This window comes from Gossypium raimondii, chromosome 9 (assembly GCF_025698545.1).
Source record: "Gossypium raimondii isolate GPD5lz chromosome 9, ASM2569854v1, whole genome shotgun sequence".
Classification (NCBI taxonomy): Eukaryota; Viridiplantae; Streptophyta; class Magnoliopsida; order Malvales; family Malvaceae; genus Gossypium; species Gossypium raimondii.
Window position 1 is genome coordinate 41768912 of NC_068573.1, and position 20662 is coordinate 41789573.

The following is a 20662-nucleotide window of genomic DNA, read 5'->3' on the forward strand; positions in this document are numbered from 1 at the left end:
GAAGGAAAGTTCTGTCAGTTTACTGTCTGCTGAATTACTATGAGGATTAGGTTGCTGAAACCACATATTTAATTAACACCAAAAAGCAAAAATCATGTGCTGGAGATCCTTTGCCAGCACATTGGCAAGAGATTGATGGGAGCATTCCCTGAAGCAGACCTGCCATGTTGACATAAATTTTATTCAGTGTTTGAGCCGCGAGGTGAAGAATACTACGATCTATATGGTTTTCTTTTCCACAGTTGTAGGATCCATTCCAGACAAACAATGAAACAAAGCAGCTTCATTTGATTTGCAAGATACAGTGCACATATCATAAATATAAACCCCGATTTCTAAATGTTTGAAACAAGGTTAAGAACAAAAAGTAGGTGCTTCAGCTTTGCATGGTTCTCCAGGAGCCGGAGCTGGAGCATTTTCACTGGCCGCCATAGCCACCAAAGCATTTATCAAAACCAAGCAAAGAAGGAAAGGCTGAGCCATTTGTGAATCAAATTGGATGATGGGTTGTTAAAGATGCTTTTGCCTTTTGATCTTATGGGGGTCTGGTTTGAGCACATACATACATACATACATACATACAGAAGAAACTGCTATAAGCATTCCTACTACAAAACATGGGGGTTTTATGGAAGTTTCCCATTGCTGGATTCCAACGTCCAAGTATTATTTATTCCAATATCTTAAATCTGTCTTTATGAAGTTGTCTGTGGAGAGGGGGATGTTGAGGGAGATACACGTGCAGGCATTAGAATATTAGAAATACAACTAAGATTTCAGTGGAGGGAACAAGATCTTTAGTTATGTTTATTTGTAAAGTTTGAGTAACCTCTATGGTTGAATTAATCATACCGACAATTAGGGGGGTGCCATAAACATTAATTAATATCCATATGTAAAATTAAGGAAGGAAAAGCTGCAAGAAAAAACAAGAACTTTACAAAGAAAAAATTTGCAGTATAATAGCTAATTTAAGATGTTCCTCAACAGGATACTTTAAATTTTGGGTGAACATTGCTGCTTTGTCGGATGATGTTCTTCAATTGTATAGAATGGTAATTGCAAACAATAAATAGAGGAACAAACAAACAATGTGGACCCATAATGTTATGGATAAGGATTAAGGGATCATTTAACAAATAAAGAACACTAATTTCACCCTTGGAACTTATAATCTAAAATTGTGGTGGGATGCACCAAGAACATGAGACATTAGGTGTTAGAAAAGGAAACAACTGGGGCTGGTACCATCTTGGAGAGAAAAGATTCAGAGCAGAGTTTTAATCGAATATAAAGGAAACTTCTTGTCAGTTTATCATCGGCTGAATTATAATGAGGATTAGGTTGCTGAAACCATATATCTAATTTAACACCAAAAACTGTATGCTGGTGATCACACATGCAAGAGATTGATGGGAGCATTCCCTGAAACAGTCCTGCCATGTTGACATAAATTTTTGTTTTGTGTTTGAGCCGTGAGGTGAACTATACCATGATCTATTTGGGTTATCTTTTCCACAGTTGTAGGATCCATCTAGACCGCACGTAAAAACCAATCATCATAAATTTTAAAGCTCAATTTCTAAATGTTTGGAAGGTTAATAACAAACTTTAAAATACAGATGCAACCCCCTCAGTCTCTATAACTAAACAGCATTGGTTCAAACTTCTTAAACCAAAAAAGAATAAAAATGCACCAGCCGGGAATCGAACCCGGGTCTGTACCGTGGCAGGGTACTATTCTACCACTAGACCACTGGTGCTTGTTTTTGGGTATCTTCCAGAAAAGAAATACTTAACCGATTACTGATAATCCTACTACCCTCGAAACACCAAAATCAACCACAAATTCCACTATCTACCAGGCTTCAACCAAGCTTTGCCGATTCCTTCCCTGATTCTCTCTTCAAACCCTTGAAGACCAAAAACATAGTGGGTTCAGTCCTTTCAGTTTTAATCCAAAATTCAATGTCCTCAATCCTGAAAATGCCACTCTCAATCCCAGTTCCATCTCAAGCCCTTTCCTTCTCAAAATCTCTTGTTTCCCCAATTCCCCTTTTCCTTTACACTAAACTTTCAACCCTCTCCCTCCACAACTCAGCCCCACCACCCAACACCATAATCCGCATGGGGGGCGGCCCCAGAACTTACCCAGGTGGAGTCTCCAAATGGCAATGGAAACGCATGCAAGCCAAGAAAGCCAAGCAGCTACTCAAAGCTCGACTTGCCCGTGAACGTCACATCTATGAAATGCGCAAAAGGGCCGAGCTCAAAGCCGCCGTATCTGAACTTGAACGCCCTTGGGAAGTCGTTGAAAAAGCACCCAACTTGTTCTCCGTTTCAGCTGATGAGCAAGTTAAAGTTTTGGCTGACAGATTCCAGAAGCCTGGCGGTTTCGATATGTGGAGCGACAGAGATGGACCTCAGCTGTTTGATGCTGTTGATGAGTTGCCTTCCGCCAGGTTTTTCCCTAAAGGGGTTGTTCATAGTGTTAAACCGTATCTGAGAAGCAGAGAGAGTGGTGAAAACACTAAGCTTTTGACTGAAAACAAGGGAGAGGAGAGTGAGAGTGAAGTTGCTAGTGTTTTAGATACAAATGGGAAAAAGAACGGTGTCAAATGGAGGAGGAAAGGATTTAGGAGAAGATTTGGTGCTGGTGCTGGTGCTGCTGGGGAGGCTAATTCTGATGCCAAGATAAGTAATTTGAAGTCTGGAGTTCATAATAAAAGAAGGACCTTCAAGTCTGGGATTTATGATAAAAGAAGTGATTTCAAGTCTGAGGTTTTTGATATGAGCTTACAAGGAGATGGGAGTTATGGTATTAATAAGTAACATTGATTGAGTTTACAAGGATATTCTCAAGGAGGGAAGGAGAAAAGGCTATGCTTTATTGGTAATGTTCTTCATCTTCTTCTCCAAATTGTCTCACTTTCTTTTTTCCCTGGATGAAAAATGCTTTTGAAGGTGTTGCAATCTTTTTGTGTTTGGTTGCTGAGACAATATGGAATGTACATGTATAACTTGTATATTAAATTCAATGAAGATAAATAGCTATTCACTTAAAATTTCGTACTATCTCTAGTTTTTCTCTTTGTACACTTAAACTGATAGACTTGGCAACTGCTTGCAGTTTGGTCTTAGTTCAATCTGCTAAAACTTTTGATTGAGTGCTTAGTTAAAACTTGAATAGATCCACTTTATATTATTCCCAATCCAAATGTTATCTTCGTTGGGGCTTGTTTCCGTATCAACTCTTTGTCAATGTTGTCAAACAGTAGATGAATTGAAGGGATAAGAAACAATGAGCTAACTTTCTGACGTGTACAAGCTATGCAATTTGTTCTGATTAGACCTTTGAATTATCTGCAAATTGCTTTCTTCTTTAGCTTGTCAATTAGAGCTCATCTAATTGCATGATGCTTGAACCTGGACATGAGTCGTACTACTGTTCTTATTGTCACATTGTAATCATTTATACGTTCAAATCATGAGTTGGATTCCATATGAAATCTTCTTAAAGTTCTGCCTAAGTCTGATCATGGAGATATGTAGCCTCTGTTCCAAAGGAAACTTTGATGTAGACAGGTTCTTCTAGACATAACCAACACAGAGACGTGCTACTCCTTTAGACAACTATTTCTATGATGTACTGTTTGATATTAATATAACTGTGACAACTTGATTACTTGGAGAGTTTTGTTTCTTGAGGTTCATTGGAAATGGAAAGTGATTGCAGCATGTTGTATGAGATAAAAAGGCAATAACGAGAAAACAAAACTAGAAATGACTACTTCCCATAGGATTTTCTTCTGTTACCATGTCACCATCACACCACAGATCATTCAAACTCAGAGGATTCTTCAGTTTTGTTACTAACCCATTTGCCATAAAATGAAACACATTTATATAATTTAAATGGAAGAAGGCGTTCGGCCTCACATATCTCAATCAGAAAAAATACTGGCATGCAGATTCTAAATCTGAAAGGATAAGGTCCATTGATTGTTGAAAAGGCACCAACAAGTCGCTGTGAAAGAAGGTTATGATTCTGGATACAACCAAGTTGTCAATAGTTAGGAGCAGCACTTTATTCCTCAAAGTAAACTGTAGTAGGCAGAAGTGAAATTCAAATTGTTGTTACTAGCCATCACTGGAGGCATGTCTTCTTCACCTTCCTACTTCCAACCAATGAAAAACCAGTGTCATTGTCCTTTGGAGCTGGTAGGTTTTATTGCACTCATCTCTTTTCTGTGTTTAAGGTGAGGGAGAATCTCCTTCCTCAACCTCCAGTTAGGAGCTGTTACGTCAAGGCAATCATTTTCGAAGCACCATCCGCCCTTCGTAATGTATCCACACATAAATTGTCAACTCAATCAACCACTACTCTGTTATTTTGCTAGAGCCGACCTTGTGTTAGAGAGGTATTGGGCAGAAATATTGGGCTGTGAAAATAAATGTTTAAAAAATTAAACTCGACTGTCTTGAATTATTGCGATTTATATTTATATATAAATTTTAATAAAAATAAGAATTATCATAATTTATTATAATTTTATTGAGATAGAGGCTAAAAAATCTCAAGGGATTAAACTTGTTTAAAAGAAGTATAATCTAAAATTTAGATCTCAATGTTTATATTATTTGTCAATTTAGCCCCTTTTTTAGTTAAATTTGGGGTCAAGGACCACCAATCTTTCAAAAACAATTAAATTGTTGTTTTATAATTGAAATATTGACTAAAACGTTTAAATTTTTAAACATTACATCCCACATAACAATCTACATATAGTCTATGTTAATTTCTTTTTGAATTCTATGAAATTTTATATATTCTTTATCATTTTATTTTTATTTTATAATTTTAAATTCTTTATTCGCATGACATATAAGATAAATAGTATCACACTAACATGAAGCATATGTAAACTGTCATGGTTATTGCTATGTCAACATCACTAAAATTAATGTTTTAGTTAGCATTTCCTTTTGAAAAAGCGTTTTGACTCTTTTTAAAGGTTAATGACTAAATTTAACTTAAAAATAATAAAGGCCAAAATGACAAAATATGTAATGTTAAGGGTTAAATTTAGTATTATACCTTGTTCGGTTGCGAGATTGCCAAAACTAAATTCCTACTTAAAATAAATAAATTTATAGATAGCAATGAGTAAGGTTGAATTCACATATCAAAAATAATTTTATTTCTTAAATAAAAAATAGAGAGAATAGGGATTTTAGAAAACTAAAATTAAAAGTTGATGAAAATTAATAAGACGAAACTCTAGTCAAATGTGAAATCTTCATTTGATTCATAAGTTGAATCATCAATGCAAAGACAATTTTTAGTGTACTTTAATAAATTAATTATAGTTGCCGACATAGCACTGTAACATAATGCTTAGGATTTAGCTTATTGATAGCATTAATAACAAAAGAGATTTAATTCTAACTGACAAACACGCACAAACAAAAATCATGAAAATAAGTTTAAAGGAAAAAACGAAGTTTAATTTTTTTTCCAAAAATAAGAACTTGGTTGTGATGTCTAAAGTAATAAATACTTAATTAAAATTGTACCTTTTCAATTCGTCTACGATGAACGCTTCGATTGAGTAGTCTTCTCCACTATCCTCAAGCTCACGTTTGTCGAGTGTTGGCTCACTTTGAGTCAGAAAATTTCACACAAAATTATCAATGGGGCAATTTTGTAATTTTTCTAAACTTCTAGATCAAGTTGTAAATAATAAAAATATCTCTAAAAATCTTTTAAAATAATTTCTTCAGAGAATTTTCTCTCTACAACTTTCTTTTGAATTCAAGTATGTGAAAAACAATAACCCATGACTCTCTTTATATAAAGAGAGTTTAGAGAGTTCTATGATTAAACTTAATCACTTTAATATTAAATTAATATAGTATCTAGTAGAGTCCCAGAATGAGTATAATTCGTCCCAGAATGAGTATAATTCTTCCATTACTCAACCACTGAAGAACCACTGTCACTGGCCATCCACCAGCCACTAAAATGTCATTGTCAGAGTTGTTAGCACCGTCGTGCCCGATGGTGTCATCGTAGGCGTGATACCCTCACGGCACCTTGAGCTGGTTTGGCTGTTGATAGTTTGATCCGAGTTAGTGACGACTTGATCGGTTTAGACTGTCAACCCGGTTTCACATACCGAGCTTGGTTCAACCAGTTTTGGGTCTTGGTCTCAGTTTTCAATTTTCAGTTTTAAATTTCGATCTCAAGTTCAATTACCCATTAGGCCAATTGTCTGACTTGAAAATCATTAAGATTTTCCAAAATGAAATTTTCAAGAAAACTTTTTAATCAAATTATCTAGTTGAACAATTCTCACAACCGTTTAATTTAATTCCACATCGAATAAATCGACTCAATTAAATTATTTCCAAAGTCGAAGAATTTCTTTCTTATTCAAATGCAGTCTGATTGAGCTTTTGTTGAACTAGCGGAGGGACCAATCAGACATATACAATTAGACTCTAGTAATTGCAATCATGTCCAGAAGTATCGTTCCAATAATTTGCAATTTACTTAATCATGGAGTTAGTCCATAAGAAGTACCATGATTGAAAGCTCAATATTGTATACTCTTTACGAAAGTAATTCATCCAACTGTTTTGTCAAATGACATCGTCATATGTGTGTTACCCTCATATGATATCCTTGATTCCTTTAAGTTAAATTCATGCACTCAATACAATCATATTTTATCTCATTGTTATCATTGTATCTTCTTAATCATTAATATGATCACTGTTAACAAATGACTGTGATAAATTGCTCATTTGAGAACAAGCAACTCATGACCACGTTCAATATTTATTAATCCACACAATGCCAATGAGAAGATATCGTTAACTCTTTAATCGAACTATGAATTATGTTGTTGCTAACAAAGTCATGTCATACACAAGTTATGTACCCAACATACCGGCTATGGGCTCAATCATCTTTAGAGCATAAGCCTCCATTTATACCAAAGCACATGAGTTGCATACGCATGGTTAGTGACTAACTCAAGATTTAGGTAAATTACATCATGGATGTCACAAGTGAAATAGTTCACAAATGGATTTAGATTTAATTCAACTTGAGTCGAGTCCAATGTATTATTCTTCTAATAAGTACATTTATATCTCTACCTGTGGAGCCAATTGTTTAAATAGCCAAGATTAGCCATCTCCCCAATTGGAATTGTAGACGAGATAATAATCCTTATAAGTATTTGAGTCAAATGCTCACTTTGATTCTTTCACAATATTATGAACTTATTTAGGTTATCTATTGAAGTAAGTTTTCCTTCTCGTAATGTAAATGTTCTTACAATGCCACTTATTATCAGTTTGAACTTAGACAAACAATGAGCTAATATTTATTTGTCATAATTTTGCTATATATGTAAAACATGAAAGACAAAAATACAAAAGATATAACAATAAAATATGAAATTAACTTTATTTATTTATTCATCATTCAAATAAATAGAAAACAATTACATGTTTACTATAATATAGACACATTTCCCAACACACACAACATAAAATGCATATACACTTTATATCAAACTATGATGTTCGTCACAAGTATTAGAGTAAATTAAATAATTGCACATTTAACAATTCCAATTGACAACGTAAATATTCTAAGCAATTGAATACGAGACCAACATTCAACAAACATGAATATTTGTGATTAAATCAAAAGACATGTATATACTAAAAATCAAAGAAAATATAGAGAACAATTAGAGCTCACAAACTTTTAGAATAAAATTTTGCAATTCCTTTATCTAGAAAAGAGAATTTAGCAATCCATAAAATAACAAAAACATGAAAGCAAAATAATATTAAGAACGGATATGTCTAAAGTGGCTCTCAAGTAGGTATTAACCTAATAATGTATATTTATAGGGGAAATCACATAAGGAAGAAAATATAAAAGAGTCCTTAGTTAGAAAAGCAATTTTTTTATTATAGATTTTCGCGTCAAACTTTCGGACTAATGTTTTTGGGCTTGAGTTATGAAATAACTTCAGTTAGATCTTTAAATTCCTTTGAAAAATATATTATGAGCCCTAAAGGAGTTCTAAAGTTATGGCTAAAATATTGAATCAATGTTATTTTGAAAAGTCCAATATGCAAAAGAACTTTCCTAAAATAAACTTTAAGTCTACTTTTCTCCAATTATGCACCTAAATACATGATAAATAAAATACAAGTCTAAATAATATAATTAAGAACTTGAATAACATAATTCAAGAGGAAAATATAACAAAGAAATTGAAATTTTATGTAGTTTAATATATAAAATCTGTTTTTAAATAATTTTACATTGCGTCAAAAAAAACATAAAAATTTTAAAGTTCTAACAAAATGAATTAAATAAAAGAATGTAATAAATAATTTTAGTACCCAAACGAAGCTTATATTTTCTTTGAATCAATAACCTTCAAGTGGGGTCAATCTTTTTACGTAGAAATTTAAATAAACTCTCATAGTGTGTACGCACGAATTAATCAGGTTAGTATATGTCGGGCCCCTGAAGCACCAAGAGTTTATGTGGCTTTTAAACTCATCTTCATACTCTCGACAATCACTCAAGTCAACCCTTGTGGCCTGTTCCCTCATCTATTATCATTTCTTCTACTTTTAAATGAAGTCAACATTTCATTTTGTGGAATGACTTGGTTACAACATGCTTCAATTATACTTTTCGTCCTTGTATTATACTCAATTAGAAGATTTTCGTACTTTGATTTGTTTTAACTTGATCTTCCAATTTTATTACTCTAAATTTTTTTACTTCTCAATCAATCCAAATTATGAGATTTAGGTCCAATTATTGTTGTTGCGATTCAAAAGTGTTATGGTAAAGTACTGTGAAAAAGTATGATTTGTTGTGGTAAAGTGAGTAGCAGCTAACTTCTTCTCAAGGTGTTTGGATTGAGTTTGAATTTTAGAGTCATCATTGTTGAGAGAGTTTTACCTAAATACCACCAAAACCTAAACAAGATTAGTTTTAGATCGTTAGACGGACGAGAAAACTTATAATTATACCTCAAAAAAGTATTGTTTGTTAATTTAAGTATTTAGTATTGTTAAAAGTGTAAAAACATAATCATCGTATATCTATTCTTAAACATTTTAAAGAGATTAAGCTAGTACAAATGGGTTCATAACTTGCTTGAAGATGATTGAAAACGAAAAAGAAGAAATAAACACACAAAAATAATGCAAAGAAGGGCGAATTCATAATTTCACACCCTCAAACCGCAAAAGTTAAAAGCGACGGCAACATCTAACCGGCATCTTTAGGGCCCGTTCTTCATTGCTTAAAAAAAGCACTTCTGACTTCAAAAACACTTTTGGAAGAAAAGTTTGGAGGAAAAGCTGTGCAGAACAAGCTGCTTTTGGCTGAAATTTTTAGCTTTTCCTCTCCCAAAAGCACTTTTGGTGCTTAATTACTATTTCATCCCTCCAATAACATAGTACTTTCCTTTTTTTTTGGTGCTTAATTACAAATGTATTAAAATCATTAATTAAAAATAAAAATATATATTTTTTAAAATACTAATTATAAATATTTAATGGTTATATTCAAATATTTAAAATATAGTTTATATATTCTAATTAAATTTTATAAATAATTAATATTTATTTCTTAAAAATATTTAAAATTTATATTTCATATATTAAAATATTAACAATTTGTAATAATTTTTTTATATTCTTACTAAAATATAATAATATTAACTAATTTAAATATTATTTAAATGAATATTTGTTACTTGATAATAACATGTCTAAAATGGACATTTTATTTCTCAAAAGTACTTTTTGACAGCAATGCTAAGCACTCAAATTTTAAACCAAACTTTTCAAAAGTACTTTTTCACCGCACTTTTTAAAAGCATTGCTAAACTAGCCCTTAGTATGGCTCAAAAAGTTGATTCTTAGGTGTAACAGTGCTTTTAACACCGAACAGAGCCTTGGTTGGAAATTTTTTAAAAATGACAAATTAGTGTAGATATAAATATTTTAATAACCATAATTTCACATTTTAAACTACACAAAAAAATTAATTAAAATATTTTGAATACAAAAATGAATATTATTGCCATCCCATTGAAACTTAATTTTCGCAAACATAGTTGAATTTATCAGTTTGCTGTAGCCTAATAGCAAATGTAATCATTTATTTGATCACAATATATTACTGCTCCAATTGAAAAGGGACAGGCGGAATTATGATCATGATTCGCCACTGTCATTATTTGGGATTAATTCAAAAGCGTTAGTCTATCTCATTGGGAGCTTTCTAATTGAAGGTTTAGTTTGATCACAACCTACATTGAAATGCAATGAACAATACAGACCAGAGTTTCTTAATGGTTCCTTGATACTACCCTGAAATCCTTTTACTTTCCAGTTTAGCTTCAAGGGCCCTTCAATGTCAAGTCATGCAGAATTATTCTATATTGAAAATGGTATAAAATCTTTAAAACCTTAGGTATTCTAATTGTTTTACAAAACTAAATGGGCATCCTTGGATATTGCAAAGCAATATGAAGGCAATAGTGGCTGATGGGACGTTTTTCTCTGGAAAACTTGATGGATCCTTCATTTTTTTTTTCTTGTGATTAAAGGCAATGCCGAGTCATCAAGCAATTCCCATATCTTGTTTGATACCTTTTTCTTAATCATATCGATTTAACAGCAGCAAGTAAGATTAATAATTGCAGTAGCAAATCTTCCTTTGGAGGAAATTTGCCCTACGTATCTTTTGGAAGAATCACCAGATTTAGTTTCCTCTATAAACCTACTCCACTTGTTCGTTGCTTCATTTGTCGAGGTATTGTAAAAGCTGAAGTAAACTAATACATATAAACACGTTTATTGCATGCCAAGTTTTCAATTGAAAGTCAGCAACTGATGCAAACTGGCTTTTACGAATTTCATGTTCAAATTCTGATATACCAACCCATATGATTTTTTCACGTGAAGAATGGAGGTGTCATACTCAAGGCTTCCTATTCGGTTTAAATTATGAAAATTTTATGATACAAAATAATCATATCCGTCTTAAACACATATGACATCCAATAATCACCCAGTAAAGAAGTTGACTATTGACAAGACACGAGAAAAAGTAAAATAAATGAAATTTCAGGGAGACGCCCATGTAAGATTCGACACAGTAGTTTGCAGATATGAGAGAAGAGACTAGAAAGAAAGAACAAAAAAAGGTGAAAGGCACTCAGGAAATATCACGTTTTAAAATAAACTTAGAGATTGATTAATCGTAGTTAGCAAGTGGAAGCGTACTGTTCTTTTTTGAGTTAATTATTGAGAGCCTTTGATGTCATTGTAAATGTGAATGCCGCCATGGTTGAACCCAATATAAGCCCAGGAAATGAAGGAACATGAGAATCTCAACAGGTTTTGGTCCTATATAAACATTCCCTGTGAATTCTAGTTGAAACCAACATCATGCATGTGGCTCATGTGTTAAATTCTTCCATATGCATATGTATGTGTATACGTATGGAAAGAAAGAATATATCCCTGAAAAATGACATCCATATTTCTTAAATTCCTTTATTTGGTATGAACATGTATAATGTGTATTGACATAAAGATGAGATGATGATTCTTCAAAAGGAACTAAAATTACAGCTGTGGAATGAAATAGGTTGATCAGTTCTGCAGCACTTTGAGTTGAACATCAAACATCGAATTGATTGTCCTGTTTTGTTTATAAAAAAAAAAAAAGAATCTGAAAGAGAAGAACAGATGGCGACCTTGCAATAAATTGCTCAAATTAACTTTGATGCTGGCAGCTGGGCCAATTCTTTCTATCACTTCTCATTTAAGGCTGCTAGCTTTCTGGGATTTTTTTTATGAATAACTAGACAGGTGCCATTAAAGGAAGGAATTACGATTATATAAAACAAAATGGTTAATTTGTAAATTCACATAATTTGATGGTTTGGCAATTTGCATGCAAGACTTTTACAAATCCACATATTTTTCCAATTTTCATAAATTTAATCTTCTGATTACCGGCAGCAAGTCAAATATTTTCTAAATGCTAATATTTCGTTTTTATAACTTCTTGTAAACGCTAAAATTACATTGACTGACTAATTAAGTCAGTCACTATTGTCATTATCAAGTAAACTTTTAGGTGATGAAAATAAAATTTAATATCTCAATTGTGAATATTTTTCCTTTTAAGTATGGTGGAAAATTATGAGTTGGGTATGTGATTTGATTAAATAAATTATTAAAATATTCTTTAAAAATATTATAAATAATAAATTTGATTTTTTAATCAGTTTATACTAATTTGTAGATGAATTCATTAATGTATTGATTGATTAATTGGTCCAAATTCAATAAGTTGGACAACATTTTATGTTTTTGGACAAAAATTATTTAGATATAACTGTTTAAAAGAAAAAGAGAAAGAAAAGCACATGATTCATTGCACACCAAAAGTTGAAGCATGATAACATCCCCACCGCCCTGTGCTTTTAATCAAATGGTGTAAGGAAAAAGAAGGGGGGCAGCTATTACCGCCCACAAAGCTTGCAAATTTAAGTTGAAAACTCTAGGTCTTGTCAGTATTGAATTGCAAATACTGATCTATTTGGTTATTTTAATAACCTTTGACATTTGAATTGTGATAATGTTGAAGGAGACAGTGCTCAAACCACCATGACAGAGGGAAAATAAAAATAATAAGAAGGGTTTAATGGCATTTCATTATCAAAGCTCAGCCACTCATACCCCTTCTTATGCCCTATGAGATTGCAGCATTTGACTTTTAGATTCAATTAGGTTAGGTTAATTATATATGGGTGTATTGGAGTTGAATAGTCTCAGCTCACTCTTCAATTCTGTAATTTTTTATTATTTGAGTCAAAGCCTTCATGATTCCATGTAAAGATAATGAGATGATTTGAGCAATGTTTTTGGTGGCATAACATGAGGACTACATATTTTTCTCAATAAAATAACAAACCTGCTCATTAGTATTCACATGTTAAACGTGTTTATTAACATAATTTGGGTTAAATGGTTAATAAAATCACTCTTAAAATTAGGGTTTAGGTTTTGACTTTTAACATTCCCAACTCCTTGCCCCTTTCCTTAATAAAAATTATTTTTATTTCTTTTTAATATTAATCATCTACCCAACTTAGTTGAAGAACTATCATTTTTTCAAATAAAATTATATTTTATAAAGCAATAAAAAATACTTATAATTATATTTGAATAAACATCACCATGCATATCAACTAGATTCTAATTTAGTCGGAAAATTATTAAAGAATATTCTCTCCTTTTTTTATTGCAAATTAAGTTATATTATTATGAGTGTGATTTTATCTTTTATATTTTATAAAAGATAATCATGCCAATTCGCTCAATTAAAAATTTATGTGGATTTTAGTTGATTAGCATAAGGTTTAAAATTCGATTTTGTATTCATAAACATTTAATTTTACGTATTGCAATTAAAGCATCATTTATTTTTATATAAATTTTAATAAATATATTTATAACATAAATGAAAGAAAAAATCATATTTAGTCCTTCTAAAAGTAATTATTAATTTAATCTCTTTTAACATTAAATTTTAACTTTCACTCCTCATAAATTTATATTTTATTTTGATCACTAACACAAATTCATTGCTTCCATTTGGTTTCAAGCTTCATCATTTCTCTATAGTAATATATATATATATATATATATATATATATATATATTAATTTGAATCTACATTAAAATTTAAAATTTAAAATTTATCGGCCCATTCCAGCTTAGAGACTTCTTTTTGCCGTTCACACACTCTTCAAAGTATAAAAATGTATATTCCCTAGCCTTGCACTTAAAAAAAATCAATATCCGAAAAATACTTTACTTTTAACATGCACCATAACAAGGAATTCAGATAATTAATTAAACGCTAAATTAACTTTTGCTAAACATCAAAAACCCAAACCCCTATTATCTTTCAATTCACATAAACGGCTCCACTCACTCCAATCGATTCCACGTTTTCCACGGTCTTTTTGCCACCAAAAGGATCAACATATACACTCCAATTTCAAATAAAATGAAATTGGAAGTAAAAAACATGTCATGGAGTATTTAGGTATAGCTTGCAAAACAGATTTAATAAAAATCTCCTTCCCTCCTTGAGACAAGTGTTTCAAACTCCAACTATTAATTTCCGTCCTCATCCAGTCTTTAATAATCTGGAACACCTATTTTTTCCTCCTCCCAACCATGTTTGGCAATCCTAACTACTTTTCTGGGTCTGATGAGCTACAAACATTCAGGACTTGGGACACTAACATTCTATCCCGATTTGAAACATTTGAGCTATAGTAAACTGTGAAATTTTCAAAATTCACACATTGACCAAAGCATTCCTCATACTCTTCAAATATCCTTTTAATGATTTGTGCTCTTCCTCAGTTGCATCTCCAAACAAAATGTAATCATCCACAAACAGCAAGTGTGAGATATGAGGTCCCCTACGGCAAACTTTATCCCCTTGTAATAAACCTTCCTATCTTGCCATCCTCATAAGTGATGAGAGACCCTCGCAACAAAGCAAAAAAAGATAGGTACTCAAGGGATCCCCTCGCCTTAAACCTCTGCTAGGTCTACAAGTCTTTCATTTTTCCTCATTAAGAACAATAGAATACGACACTGTACAGGTGCAATGCATGAGAAAATCCACCCATGATCCAGCAAAACCCATTTTAAGCATCACACTTCTTAAAAAAGATCACTCCATTTTGTCATAAGCCTTGCTCATATCCAATTTTAATGCTAAGAAACCTTTCCTTCCCACTCTTTATTGGTTAAAAGTATGAAGAATTTGATATGCAATTAGAACATTATCCGTAATCAAGTGCCCTGGCTCAAAAGCACTTTGTGCTTCTTATATACAAACATAAAAAAACTTTTGAAGACAATTAGCAACAATCTTAGAAATTATTTTATAAAGAACATTACAAAGACTGATAGGGCGAAAGGTCATTAAATTGGTAGGCTGAGTCACCTTAGGAATGAGCACTATATTACAATCCATGGCTTCAAAAGGCTTACCTCTGTTTAATATGTCAAGACAGAATGCACATATATCTTTTCCAATAATATGTTAAAACTTCTGGAAAAAAAACGGCCGATAAACCATTCGGTCCCATCACCTTAGTTGGCCCTATACCTTTTATTGCCAAAACGATTTTCTCTTTCAAATATACATCAATCAATGCCTGGTTCATCTTCTTTGAAATGCACCTATTCACCCCCATGAGAATATGATTCGAATCATTGATCTCTCTTGTGGAAAAGAGATCTATGAAATAATTTCTAGTAATCTCCTCTATCTCCTTATCATCAAAAATTTGGCCATTCGCGTTTTGCAAAACCTGGATAAGGTTCATTCGCTTTCTTTGAGTCAGGAAATTATGAAAAAAAGACGTGTTTTGATCACCCATCCTTAGCCAGTTTACCCTCGTTTGTTATTCCCAATAAGTTTCTTATTTCTCCATTTCCATTTTAAGATGAAATTTTACCTCTAACATTTCGAGAAGAAGCCCCTTATCTCTGTCACTATTATTCAACTCTTCAAGTTTCCTCGAAAGAAACCTTGATAGTCCAACCTTAATTTTTTTTTAAATTTTTTTGAATTAATCCTTCAAGCCATTACACAATATAGCGAGACGCTCTAAAACATTTCCCTTATTCGCCTCCCATATACTACAAACCTTTTGTTCATAAGATTCTTCCAAGATCCACCAAGCCTCAAAACAAGACTTCCTCTTCATGCACCTCCTTTCTTCCCTGTTCGTAACAATAAAAAGAGGACAATAATCCAATACTGAATGAGGCAAATGTCGAAGAGAGAACTCCAAAAAATAGTCATCCAAGTTGAATTTGCAACCCCCGATCAAAATTTTCACGGATGTTTATTTTCGGCAAGTTTCCTCTTTCCCATGTGAACCAAGGCCCCGAAAACCTAATATCTTCTAACTGGCAATTGTTTAAAACCCTACGGAAATCCTCTATTCGACTTTCATCTCTCGGCACTCCCACAAATTTTTTATTAGCATGCAAAATTTCATTAAAGTCACCACACACCATCCAAGGTAAATCTTGGTTTCTTCCGAGTCCTTTCAATAAGTTCCAAGTGTTGGCTCTATCCCGAGAAAATGAAGAGTCATAAAATCTAGTCATTCACCATTTTTAACTATCCTCCTCCTGACTAATCTCAACATCAATATGATTTGTCGAGAAACTATATAATTGAATAGTAACATCACCTGTCCAAGCGAAACATAAACCTTCTCTTGTCCTATTAACTAGAACATCAATACCATTATGAAAACCCCACCTTCTCCAAACATTCTCCATCCTTCTAGCATTCAATTTCGTCTCCATTAAGAAGACAATTTTGGGAACGATTTGTTTTCAGCATATGTTGAATTCTTCGACCTGTCCCTAAATTCTTTAAACCACGAACGTTCCAACTCAAAATTTTTATTACTTCCAATCGGCTTGCCTAATGGCAGTTGCCGATGTCTGTTTAAACAAGCATTTTCACTTTCATCATTAAATTCTAAAAAATCTAAATTTTTAGAAATATTGGAATTCGACCTATCCAAATAAAGCCTTTTCTTCACATCAACATTTTCCAATAGGCTTTCCTCCAAATCATGTTCCATTTGTACCTAGGTTGGCCCACCTAAAGATCTCGCCACTCTCACATCCTATTTATTTGAAGATCCCTCCAAATTAAAACCTAAGATTGGGTTTATGATCTGCCACGATTCTCACCTATTTTTAGTCCATAGATTTTGCTCTCCTGCTTGCTTTCCTAAATTGGCTCTCATAAATTCTGCATCACCCGCTTCTCGAAGCCACACGCTGGTCATCATAATGGCCCTTTTTGGTTGCATTTTCAACAAAAGGTCTCATCCACACTCCAACTCCTTACTTCTTTGATTCAAACGAATGAGACAAAAGCTATCACCATTGCCTAAACAACCACACAAAAAGCAAAAGAACGTAAGTTTCTCATATCGAAAACTTGCATAAACGAATCTTGAATGAGAAATCATATTTTTTTCGTTGTTTTAATGGCTTTCGTATACCCAATTGTACTTGAATACACAAATAATTCTGAAATCCTCGACTCGCTTGCTTCGCATCATACTCAATGAATTTTCCAATAAAATTTCCAAATTGCTTTGTCACACACTCCAAAAGATAACCTGGAGGTATATCATGGATCTGAATCTAAAAAGAAGAATACATTAACAGAATTTGCATTGAATTCTCATTTTTTTGTAAACGATGAATAACTAAAAGATGATTATTAAACATCCGCAGTGCTCCATTAACCACCCATTCCACATCAAGTTCATGAAAAAACTTGAAATGATAGCGTTTATCCCCCAGATTTGTAATCTGAACCCCCCAACAGGGTGCCATAAATTTTCCATCATATTTCTCATGATCGAGAAATGGACAACACTTCCCGTTAAAAAAATCCTACCAAACATAATCCATACATTGAATTCTGATTTTTCTCATAACTTGGAAGAAACCAAGCCTCATCTTCACCATCATCAATGTTTAGTTTTGCCATTCCTTCCTCCATTGGATTCAGATCAAATCCAATGCCTCAAGAAGACTAAACTTAGATAGATCGTAACTAAATATCAAAACAAAACACCAAAAAACTGAAGAAATAAGAAAAAGAATAAGATCCAAAGATGTGCCACAAGAGCAGACAAAGAAACATATACATCGAATGACATTTTCTAATCGTATAAGTTTTATGTGATTGTGTTTCCTTGTCATAATCATGTAAATACATTCATGACACCACAAACCTCATGTTATAAAGGTGTAAAACACACATAACACACTTAAAGAAGCATTTGGTGTTTTTCCATGTTAAGATTTCAATAGAATGTGATTAATCTTCCAATCCATCTTTTAAAATTGTTTCAAGAAATTGAATTCCACCATCAAAATTAAAACAAAAATACTTTGAATTAATTAATTTGCAATTTGCCAACAATATAAAAGAACAAATGGTTTAAATTCTGTAGGAACTTGTATGTGCTAATTGCTTTGAAATGTATGTGTTGAATGGAAGTGTTAGGCCGCAATGACCACTCTGGTTGCCACTGTGATGAACAAGTAAATAGAGTAAACAAAGAACATAAAGGTTTATTTACACAGTTTGGTTTCCTTACATTTGCGAAACCTAACTTAGTGAGTAATTTCACTATCTTTAGTCCACAATACAACAAATGAACCTCGCTCTATCAATCTTCAAGTATAGAGACCTCACTGTTGTACCTAAAGATTATAACACTCATCTCTAAATTCTCCCATTGAGAATTTAGAGAATTTAGGTTGTAAACACAGTATGTTTACTCTTCATATGCACTCACAAAATAAGTTCCTCGATAAACAATAAAGTGTTCTTTATGCTCTCTTACAATACCTATGCAAGTTTCTCAATATATAGAAGTTTTTAAGACTTACTAACATACTAGAGATAAATTACAATCCAACCCCTCAATAATAGGAGCTAAAAATAGCAGTAATAACACACTAATGGAGATTCATTCTTTAAAGAAGTCTTTAATATAATCTCGATTGATTCTCCACAATTGATCGATCTAGTCCAGTCCAATCTTCAAGGATAGTAGCTTTAAATGAATTGGTCTTCAATGTTGAGCTTCCATATATTCACAATATCAATAAAATTCAAAGCCCAAAAATTTTGTTTCAATAAATTACCAACTCCAAATATAGCAAGTTACTAAACTGTCGCAGGATCGATAGAAGTGACCACTTCCAACTAACACTTAGTAGGTCACTTCAAAAACTTGACTCAACAATTTTTATATTAATAACTTAAGATTCAGGGTTCAAGTATGCAAATAACATCTTAATCCCCTAATTTGTAACATACAAAAAAAAAAAACCTTACAATTACATAAATAATTTTAATATTAACATCGTTCCAAAATAAAATTAAATAAACCTAATATTAATATAACTCAAAATGACAACATAACCTTAATCATGAATCTAATATGTCAGCAATGAAGTAAGTTGAGGTTATTTAAAACGATTATTAGTAATTTTGACAAAGGTATTTTGGCTTTATAAACCAGGTGACATATAAAAACGGATGCCACTAGGGGTATTATCCAAAATATGGCTAAATTAGAAGCAGTCTCATCTCTTTTGAGCGGACATGATCATGTTACTAATTTTTCCAATAGTTGAGGTAACTATTTAATTATGTATGGGTGGGGTAGAAGCTTCGGAAAGGATCTAATCTTAATGCCACAATTCAATGAATCAAATGATACCATTTAATTAAAGTTTTTTGTATTCCTTTTTAAGCACGATTTGGCCTATAGATTTTATTATCAAATAGACTTCAAATCTTATCCTTAACTCTTTTTCTTACAATTAAAATATTATAGATATTTGGATCAAGTTTAAAATTTAAAATCGTTATTAATTTATTATTGGGAGAATTTTATTTCGATACCACATCAATCCGAACAAGATTAAATTTAGATCATAAAATGAATAAAATATATGTGAGTATATAATGGTGGATCACCTTTCTAATGAACAGTGTTATTGATTATTGATTATTATAATAGTCATGAGTAAGACTAAGAATAATGAATATAATGGTGAAGAGAAAAGGGGATAATCGAACTACTACTTCCACCAAAAAAAAATTTATTTTTTTTCTTTTTGTTTTCTTCTTTAAAGGAAAAAAAATGTGCACCACTTCTATTCTAGCTAGGTAGCACTTTAGAGTGGCTAAAAGGTCCTTTGCAAAGAGGAAAACATAAACTAGAGTTAAATCATTGAACATTTCACTAAACTTTGAAAGCAGAAGTTTGTGCATGGGAGAATTAATGGTAGATTATACATTGATAAGGGTGTATATATACACATATAATTCACTTTGAGAATATTCACAGAAAAGCAATAGTGGAGTAAAGAAGATGTATGGTGGAGTAAAGATAGAGGGACATTTAACAAAATAATTTGTTTGAACCATAAGCATTCAATTATGGAATATTATACCGGAAATAGAATTTCACCAAGTACTCTATATATGTAAACTTCCCCCCTTTTTTTTTATTACTATTTGACAATGACATGAAAAACAAATATATGGAATTGGTATTGATGCCATTTCTAATCAACAGCACATTTGAATTTTATTTTGTGGTTAATTTTCATTCAGATTTCAACTCTTAAATCATTACCAAAATAAAAGTTATAACAATTTCTTCTTTGAATTGGGATTTCAGCTCTTAATCTGGGGTTTGGAATTTTTTTCCTTTTCATTGATTTTTAATCATCGAACACATGAATCCATCCATCATAGAATCTTGAGAATTGCCTGAGCCTTCTACTAGTACATAGTGCTTCAATTTACGGTGCTTATGGCTATGATATCTCCACTGCTTATGACAAACAATTAAGCATTGCATGCTGCAACAAGTCTGCTTATGGTACCAATGAAATAATACTGACAGTGTTTTCGTTGAAA

At 32.2% G+C, this 20662-nt stretch overlaps 1 protein-coding gene and 1 non-coding gene across 2 annotated transcripts; one reads left to right on the top strand and one right to left on the bottom strand.

Moving 5' to 3' along the window:
• Nucleotides 1–1692: 1692 nt before the first annotated feature.
• On the bottom strand, nt 1693–1763 carry TRNAG-GCC (transfer RNA glycine (anticodon GCC)). The gene has a single exon. It is a non-coding gene; the product is annotated as a tRNA-Gly (tRNA).
• Nucleotides 1764–1848: 85 nt separating this feature from the next.
• Nucleotides 1849–3065, top strand: LOC105799817 (probable DEAD-box ATP-dependent RNA helicase 48). Its single transcript, XM_012630572.2, has one exon. The coding sequence runs from the start codon at nt 1969–1971 to the stop codon at nt 2830–2832; it is 864 nt and encodes a 287-aa protein (XP_012486026.1). The 5' UTR covers nt 1849–1968; the 3' UTR covers nt 2833–3065.
• Nucleotides 3066–20662: the final 17597 nt, after the last annotated feature.